The 9,474-nt window shown below is 41.9% G+C and overlaps 1 protein-coding gene across 2 annotated transcripts in view; it reads left to right on the forward strand.

Moving 5' to 3' along the window:
* Positions 1-9,208, forward strand: part of MLLT3 (MLLT3 super elongation complex subunit) — a 287,620-nt gene extending 278,412 nt beyond the window's left edge. For both annotated transcript variants that reach the window (XM_058695235.1, XM_058695236.1), the window contains exon 11: positions 6,496-9,208. In XM_058695235.1, coding sequence (XP_058551218.1) covers positions 6,496-6,627 — 132 coding nt within the window. In that variant the 3' untranslated portion in view covers positions 6,628-9,208. The remainder of the gene's footprint in view (positions 1-6,495) is intronic.
* Positions 9,209-9,474: the final 266 nt, after the last annotated feature.

Consider the following 9,474-nt stretch of genomic DNA (forward strand, 5'->3'; position numbering starts at 1 on the left):
TAGTACACGTGTCCGTTGCGTTAACAGTGGCTATCGATAAAATAACTTAGTTCTTTAACACCCAAAGAGAAGGTTGCGTTCTGAATTCCAGGGTGGGTTTGTAGATTATTTCACTGTTTGAAATTTTGTTTTATTACTACTTTCAAATGACTTGAAGGAGTACTTAATCTACCCCAGCTGTGTGTGGGTTATCTTTTTTTAATGTTTAATGGCTGATGGTCACATTTATATTCTGTGTACATTTTTTGCTGAAATCTATAAATACATACTCTCGAACCTGCCAAGTTCCCTGATTTGTCTGATATGCTTTTTAACCCTTCTAGAGTTTCAGATTTGAACACAAGGTTACAGACCTACAGTTCCTAACTGGGACGAGTTGGATTTCTTGTGTTTCTCTGTAAGCGAGTGCGGGGAGGGGAGTGGTTTACCCTAAGAATTACTCCAGTCCTCTGCTGGTGTCTTTCTTCAACGTTCTTTTGTCGAAATGAAAATTGTTCAGCTTGCCATTTGCCAATTACTTGGGGTTAATTTACTGAATGGTGATGGTAAATCTATTAGCGGATAGTCCCGTCCCTTTCTATCCCCTTTTAAACACCAGCTCTGAACCACTGTGGAGCGGTTGTCCAATAAAGCTACTAACGCACAAGCTGGGCCCAGATAGTGAGTCTCGCCGGAGAGCGGAACAGATGTTTGGGCAGGGCTGGGACACCTTCACAAAGAACGCCCAGCCATCAAGGGGAGGAAGCAGACCGTTGGCAAGGCCTTACCTTGGGGTGTCGTTGGCATTCCGATTTCATATTGTCCTTTGATTTGACCTTTGAAAGAATCGTGAGGCAAGGTGGCCTCCTGGAGAATTCTATCGAAGTGGATTACTTTAGTGTCCTAGAGGGAGAGAGTGACGGCTATGAATTTTTAGCCTGGCATCAAGGCGCTCCAGGACGCACAGCGTTTCAGCCTAATTGCATTCCCAGGCCGGTTGAAAGCTCTCAGTCTTTGGCCTTTTGCCTCGTAATGCAGCTGAGGCTCGTGATTATGATACCATGATGCATGTCCTGTCACGGTTTACTGCTTAATTAATTCCTATTGTAAAACATAGCACTACTGAGGACTAATGTTATTCCCCACCTCGAGAGCTGCTCATCTCATGGAATTCATTCCACAGAGGCCACGTCTTCACCGCCGCGCGGGCCTGAGCCCCTGCGACGGGATTTCTGGTGAGGCCAGGATCCCATCCTAGGTCTTTTACTATCAGACACATCCTATCAAAAAATCTGGTCTGACGGTTTTATTCGGCTCACAGAAAGTGGCTAATGCCTTTGTTTTACTCTGGGGACATGCGGTACTGGCCCCCGGTTTCTAGCTTACTGAGCAGAAGGTACTGGATCAAGAGAGCCTGTGTTCTTAAGCCACTTTTCCTTAGGTTAAAAATATAGTACAGGGGATACATCCAAACCCAGAGATGTGAGTACCGAGGACTGCTGAAGGATTTGATTTTTCTTCAAACCGTGCATTCCACGTTTATTTGGAAAGGGAGACCCAGCACTTCTAACCTCCCCAGCAATTGAGCTGAGTCTGGATTGGCTGCTTCTTAGGAGGAAGAAAAAGCTCTAACGAGAACCACGCTTTCCTCAGAAGACAGGTTAACAGGCTAGAGAACAGCTCCTGAACTTTTAAAATTATCTTCAGGGAGGTGGAAGTGAGTGGTGTATTGGGGTATTCCTTCTCACAACGTGGAGAAGCCTCCCTGAGAAGTCTTCTGCTGAGAATCATCATCTCCATCTTGGGAGATCGCCCCCATGTTACGGAATCCCCCGTGGCTACAATCCCGAAGGCCTGCCTCTAGCCCCGGGGCAGGACACACAGGGTCCCACGGTAGACAGCATTTCCCTGTTGGTAGCCAAGGCGATCCTCCAGGAAGACCCGAACGTACCTCAGGCAGAAGTGGTTCAAGCAAAGCGTGTTCAGCACTTGCCCTCAGTGAAAAGGCTGCTTTGGGACAGAAAGAACTGTGGTTGGTTTGGTTTTTTTAATGTAATTAGACCAAGAACAATGCATCTACCTTTTTATAATTAAAAACCAGGGTTGGGGAAAGGAGCCACCGATTTAACAAGTGGATCATACCCCCCCTTTAAAAACCAACAAAAAACCCTGCCTGCATGGTACCCCCTAAAAGGCTTCTGTGGCAGGAAATAATCCATCACGAATGTTTTCCCCATAACCGTGATCAGAAGAATGAGTTAAGCAGCTGAGATACTCTTCCTTTTCTACTACGCGTACACTGTGCCCTTGCCTTCCTTTCTTATCTATAGTCACTCTTCTATTATTATTATTATTTGGGGGAGGTCTTTACTGTTGCAGGATGATGCAGGGCGAGGGCACCAAGGTGGGGCCACACCGCATCAGCAGAGCAGGGTGATGCCTATAGAGAGGCAGACAGCCATCCTCGGAGGACCAGCGGGGTGCTTTTAGGCCTTGTGGCTCCTGTCATCAGAATAAGACGGGTTGATGCTGTGCTTCTGATGTTCTAACCATCAGAATTCCTGGAAAGGAACCCACATTTATTTTTCTTTATGAAGTCTTTACTTAATTGAAGACGTGGGTGCATGCTCTAATAATTCAAGTCGTTAATGCCGTTCCCTTTGGCGAGTTGTCCCGAACGCCCCGCCTGCTGCACTACTGGTACTTTGAGGCCATCTCTGCATCTACCTTGATGTATTCTTACAAGCTCCCATAAAAGTGTGGGGCTCATTTAGGGAGACTGATCAGGTCCCGTTCATTTCTTTGTTTGTGGCTGCAGGCAGGCAGGGTGGGGGGGAGGGGAGGGTGCCGCGTAGGGAGGAGGGAGGAGGCCTGTCAGCCAAGCCCTGGAAACCTACGAGACACCCCATCCCCTGGCTGGCAAATGGGTTTATTTGCTTCAAAATCAAGCAACTTTTTCTAGAAGGTATCTTTATTGCTCTGTTTTGTACTTACTGTTAAGTCATTAGCTAAACGGAGTACAGAAAGCGATTTTCTTAAAGGAGTGAGTTGTCATTTCAAAGGGAAAACCTAGGACTATGTTTTACCCCTACATAGTGATTTAACTACTCTCCCTCATCTTCTGTTCTCCTTGCTTTCTTCCCTTATCCCTGCCAACTTTTATTATAATTATTTTTTAAAGATTCAAGTAAGCCTTTTCTGAGTTTTAGCTTCTGGCATTTTCCCCGCTTCATTTGTTTTAGTGTCAATGAAATGGCCAAGAGTCAATGAGGGGAGGTGGAGAGAGCACTGGGTCTGATGGTTCCTGTGCTGTCCAGTTACCTCCTAGAACATTAAGGATAAGTTTATATGGTAATCATAATCACGTTTCCCTGATCTGTGTCACAATTCCGTTTATAAAGAAGCTTTCATTTATCCTATTATCTTATTTGACCCTCTTGCACATCTGTGTCATAGGTAAAACAGGTGCCGTTATCCCCATTTTACAGAAGAGGAGGAAACGGAGGGTCAGAGGTTATAATGTTCTGTGCGATGCCATTCAAATAGTGAGCACCATCAGAACTGATACACATAATTTGGGACTCCATTCAGAATGCTTGGTCACTTACCCAGTGGCCAGCAGTCACACTCTGGGACAATTGTCATTTGCCTCCCCTGTGTACATTGAAAGCCTATTTTTTCCTGTCCTGAAGATCACGTATTTTTACTAGGCCTATACTGTTTCTTTACAATGTAGCGAAAAAGATAATTTACTCTGGAAAGCACCCTTAATTCAATTGATGGTCAACACCTACTAAGTATTTGATTGCCTTGAAAAGTTTGTGTGTGGACATAGCTGTGTATGTGCCTCAGTATGTATGTAGATGTGTGTGGGTGGCTTATCCAAAGCTCAATAACTATTAATAAAACAAATGAGTGTCCGCCTTCCATCTTGTTAGTGTTAGTAAGTGCTTGCTTGGTAAGTCCTTATGTGAACGTAGTATTTTAACCATAACTGGGAACAGCCTTTCTAATCTTTTGATGCATGAGCTAGAGATAGAACCCTGAGTCCAGGGGTTTAAGTAAGGCCCTCTGTCTACCTACCCACACCCCACTCCTCCACCCCCGCCATCCACCCATGTAATAGGTGGTCAATGTAGTGGCTTAAAAGGTGTCATTGAGGGGCAGTCGGTTGAGCGTCCAACTTCGGCTTGGGTCATGATCTCGTGGTTTAGGAGTTCGAGCCCCGCGTCGGGCTCTGTGCTGACAGCTCGGAGCCTGGAGCCTGCTTCGGATTCTGCGACTCCCTCTCTCTCTGCCCCTCCCCTTCTCATGCGATATCTCCCTCTCTTTGTCAAAAATCAATAAAGCATTAAAAAAGTGCCATTGAGGATGTAGACTCTTTGCCCTTCTGCTCTGTTGTCTTTCCAAAGACACATATTCACTGTCTGTATCCTGCTTAAAAATTGTCCTGAAATCCCAGCGACTTCTGACAAAATAAATTAAATAGCAGTATCTGCCACATGCTGCAAGTGGGTCTGGGGAGGCCAGCGTTTTAGCTGGGCATGTTGCCACTTCCAGAAAAATCCAGCTTCTACTAGTGAAAAAGAAGGGATAAATGGATGTTAGGTACACAGGTTGCTGTGTCTGTCACGATTTCACAGTGAGAGTAACTTGTTTTTTTATTATGAAACCTGTAGTTCTATCTGTAAAAAATAGTTCCGGCCATTGAGTAAGGCAAGAACAACTCAGTCTGGAGCTGTGTGATTAATTGGATTGGGGTTCAATATGTCTTTTATGCTTCTGTGGAAGTCAAATATGTCAGGAATGGGGGGCACATTTTCTATGGAGAGCCACTGACCCATAGGGAGTAGTTCACAAACTTACTGTTTTTTAAAGAAAACTAATCGTAAGAAGAGAGGGTCAAAAGTTTCCTTTCTGCTGCTTTCAACCTGAAATTAGGTAATGTAAAACTCCATTGAATAAATAATAGGCTACATAATGAAAACTGTTCTCTTCTTTAAAGTTATTGAATGAAAGAGAATGGGAAGCAAGTGATAGGAGGGGAGTGGAGGGTTCGCCAATTTTCTCTGCAAATATTTTTTCTTTCATCCTGATGTTGATTTGTCTTCTCTCTCCCACAAAGCTTGCTAAGATTAACCCCCCTCCATCCCAGTTTACCTACAACATACATCTCTAAAATCCATGCAACCCCAGCACAGCATCCATTTTGTTTTTGTTTTTGTTTTTTTTAATTTTTTTTTTCAACATTTTTTATTTATTTTTTTGGGACAGAGAGAGACAGAGCATGAACGGGGGAGGGGCAGAGAGAGAGGGAGACACAGAATCGGAAACAGGCTCCAGGCTCCGAGCCATCAGCCCAGAGCCTGATGCGGGGCTCGAACTCACGGACCGTGAGATCGTGACCTGGCTGAAGTCGGCCGCTTAACCGACTGCGCCACCCAGGCGCCCCGCACAGCATCCATTTTGGATAAAATTACTAGTAAAATAAGAATGGAGAGACACACAACACGAGGAAAGATTCTCCCAAACCAGCAATCAACATCATTCTTAACCTTGAAACCTTAGAAGCACCCTCTTGTAAGCCAAGGCAAGACAGCAACAGTACCTTCTGCCATCTCTTTCTGGAAGTTAGAGCCAATACAGTAAGAAATGAGGTATGACTATTCCAAACGAGGAGACAAAGGCTTTCCTTTTCTTTTTATAGATAATGCATTTTCTAGATAATTCATTTTCTAGATCATACTTATTACCCCCAAGTATTCAAGAGAATAAACGGAACACGACTCTAAGTAATAAGTATAGGTTTTCCTTCATTTTGTTGAAGTATAACAAAGTGTATAGCTGGAGGAATTTTAACAGAGTGAATGTGTCTTTTGTAACCGGCACCCAAATCAAGCAACAAAACAGTTCCAACCCCTTCCAGTTCCTCCCCATGGTCTTCAGAGGGTGGGATGGTAGTTGGCTTTTATTTTTTTCTTTGTGGGTTTTTGTACTTTCTAAGCTTTCAACAATAACATAATCAGAAAGAGAAATGACCATTATTCTGTGTGTGTGTGTGTATGCGTGTATGTGTACTTTTTTCATAAGGAGTTTTGTTATTTCTAGGATGGAATTTCCTTACTCTAGTCACTATCCATTGAGTCTCTAACTAATTTTGAAAGGGCTCTTGAAATTGTACCTCCCTCTAACCACCCATACAGCAAAATAGTCTATTGAGGACTTGAAAGCAGAAATCAGTTTAAAGGATATGAATGATGAGAACAGGTATTCTGTTCTCATTGAGAATTTCAAAGAGTTAACATTCCTTTGGCTTGTTACCAAAGTGGCTAAGAGAGGGTTCCTTGCCATCAATGGCATAGGACCTTCTTGCCATAAAGGAGAATATCAGTCTCTTGGTTCTATATTTGATCCCCCCCCCCCTCCCTCTCTCTCTCTCTGTCTCTGTCTCTGTCTCTCTCTGGCTTTTGATGTCCATTGCTTATTTCCCAAAATTTCTCTTCTTTATTCCCCTAGATCGTGAACCTTATAGAAGAAACTGGACACTTTCATATCACAAACACGACATTTGATTTTGACCTTTGCTCGCTGGACAAAACCACAGTCCGTAAACTACAGAGTTACCTGGAAACATCTGGAACATCCTGAGGATACAACAACTGGATGCATCAAAAACTATTGTTTTGTTTTGTTTTGTTTTTTTTGGTTGTGATTTTTTTTTTGTTTGTTTATATGAAAACACTCAGAATGATGCAACCAAAAGGGAAAAAATAAAAATCAAACAACCTTCAGCTTTATTTTTCTTTAAAGCCAGTCATCATCTCTTGATAAAGGAGAGGTTAAGCAAACCAGCCTCAGCGGACCACTCTTCTCTCCAAGGAAATCCCCGGGAAGAGTTAGCCTGGATAGCCTTGAAAATAAATCAAACACAACACAAGAAAACTTAAAGAATGTGTATGGTATCATGTATCTCTCTCTGTGGCGGTTCATTCCACAGGACGAATGCATATTCAACACACTGCCTTATTACATAACTGATCTATTTATTATCGCATACAGATATTCTAAAGTCGTTGAGGGAATGACACCACAAGACATTATAAGTACTTGTACTTGGTCCCATGGATGCTCTTTCAATGCAGCGCCCTTGCCATCCCAAGCCCAGTGACCTTACTTGTACACCGTGCCACTCTCCACCAACTTTTCCAAGTCCTTTTACTCGTTGCAGTCCGCATTTGCCACCTTTTGTTTTTCCAGTTCCAGGACACAAATGATCAACTGGGGGGACCAAATTGCCACCCTGATTTTCTTCTTTGTGGTCTTTCTTCTGAGAGTTGGGGCCCAGCCCTTGGCTGTATCCATATAATGATCTTGGACCATGGTAGAAAATGCACCAAATAGGATCATATGAATTGTTGTCTAGCCTTAGTCAATAAACCTGTAGGACTTTTAACCAAGTGTACCTGTAAACGTCCTGCATCCAGCATTGTTGAGCTGTCTTCAACATTCTTGTGTCTGTTTTACTGTTCTAATACTAGATAAATATGGAAGTAAAAGCATTCCACAGGATCATCGTTTAAAAAAAAAAAAAAGGAATTCTGGTTCTGTTTTCTAAAGAAATGTTGTAGAAATTCTTAATTTGGATCTATTTATTAGAGTTTCAGCTTTCTTCGGCTGCCAGTATGTTCTCCATCTTTACCATAAAACCTGGAATAAGAGATTTTTGTTCCTGTATGATCCTCTTAGACTCTTTTATATTTGGAAAATGAAAATCTTTCTTTGGGGGAAGATTCTTGGTTATGCTGCCATAACAGATTATGTATTAACTTGTAGATTCAGTGGTTCGATCCTGTTTAGTCACTTGCTTATGTTTCCAGAAGGATTTCTTGTATTGGTGAAAATAAAGATGGCTGGGGAGGGGGGGGGATATTTTTGTTCTTGATGTACCCTGTTTTAAAACTAGAAATCTGTCCTGTGGCATGCAAAAGAAAGCGAATTATTTTTAAAAGAAAAAAAAAAAACAAACAAACCCCGAAGTACTTTTGGTGTCATTATTCCATCCTGTCCATAAGTGGAGATGTGCAAAGTGAGAACAGCTCATCTTTCAAGTTTTTGCTAGGAACTCAACCGAAAAGAAGGGGAAATGAAGAAATACTTCTGGATCCAAAGGTTCATTCACTGGATCAGCCTTAAGAAAGCCTCTATGTGTGTGAATAGACCGGTCTCTAGGCTCTCCCTTGTTTATTCCCATGCCAGATGCTGTCTTTTCATACAGAGATTAACTAGTGTCTGTACAGAAAATGGGCTTTCCAGACCCATTCTTTTGGGCAGTAATGTAAATGCAGATTGATAATGAAGTTATTTCTGCATTTTAAAAAGGGGATTTTTTTTTTTACATTGTTTCTTTCTATCCAAAGACACTATTTTTTTCCTTTAAAAAAATTATAATACAGCCATGCTCCTTGTAAATTACTTCTGAAGCGTCCTCCCCAAGGACAAGTGTACTTTTCCGGTAATGTTATGATTCTCGATGGTTGGCATGAACCGCCCTTGAAGCATTTGTTGTGTGTCCCCTACTCAGTGTTTAACTCCAGAAACACTTCTGGAGTCATTTTGGATATAAGGTGACTGATTTGTGTGGTTTTAGGCGTGGTTTTAGTTGTGTCTGGTTCTGTTTTTAACTTTGCAGATGAAAGGGGGAGGGCGATGCTTATATGAATTGTTTGCAAAATTTAGAAATCTTTAAACGTTTCTAACTGCTAATCCACATATTCTAATTAAGCCAGAAATGGATGTGGTTTAACTGAAATATCTGTGTAGTGTAACTAGAAATGTATATATGTAGTTCGGGCCATTTTTATTTTTGTAACTAAGTTGTATGGCAAAAATGATTTGGCGGCGTGAACATTTTTCTCGTTCCTCTGGCTGTTTACCAGGAAACTAGGTAACATAAGCGACCAAACAACAAGGACAACAAGAAGGGAAGCTACTACAGTGATAAACTTTAGACCTAAAATTTAGGCAATAAAGCAAATGTCTTCAGACTCTCGTCAAAATGTAAGTTTGTACATTTAATAACGAAATTCAAGAAAACTTCCTCATGGACACAGCAAAAGGAGCTGTCCACAAAATTTCCAGAGTGAGAGTCACATTGTTGATTTTTTGCAAGTTGTATTCTTACTCTCATCGAATCCTTAAATGCAGAAATAATAAATCCCCTTTTGATGAATTTCAAATAGTTATACTTCTCTTCAAGTAATCCTCTCAGTTCTGCCATGTTTATAAACACCATTGAAACCTGTCGAAAAATATGTTTGGCACATGCGTATCCTAACAGGGGCGTTGGTATTCTAAGCACAAAGGAAAAATGGCAGGGTTTAATTTCTTAGATAGATAGGTTTCAAATAAAATCAACTGGGTGATTGCGAATATGGTTTGAGACAGGCTGAGTATGAGAAGCTTTCTTTAAATTTTCCTCTAGTACTTTGACCGGGG

Source organism: Neofelis nebulosa, chromosome 12 (genome assembly GCF_028018385.1).
Source record: "Neofelis nebulosa isolate mNeoNeb1 chromosome 12, mNeoNeb1.pri, whole genome shotgun sequence".
Taxonomy (NCBI): Eukaryota; Metazoa; Chordata; class Mammalia; order Carnivora; family Felidae; genus Neofelis; species Neofelis nebulosa.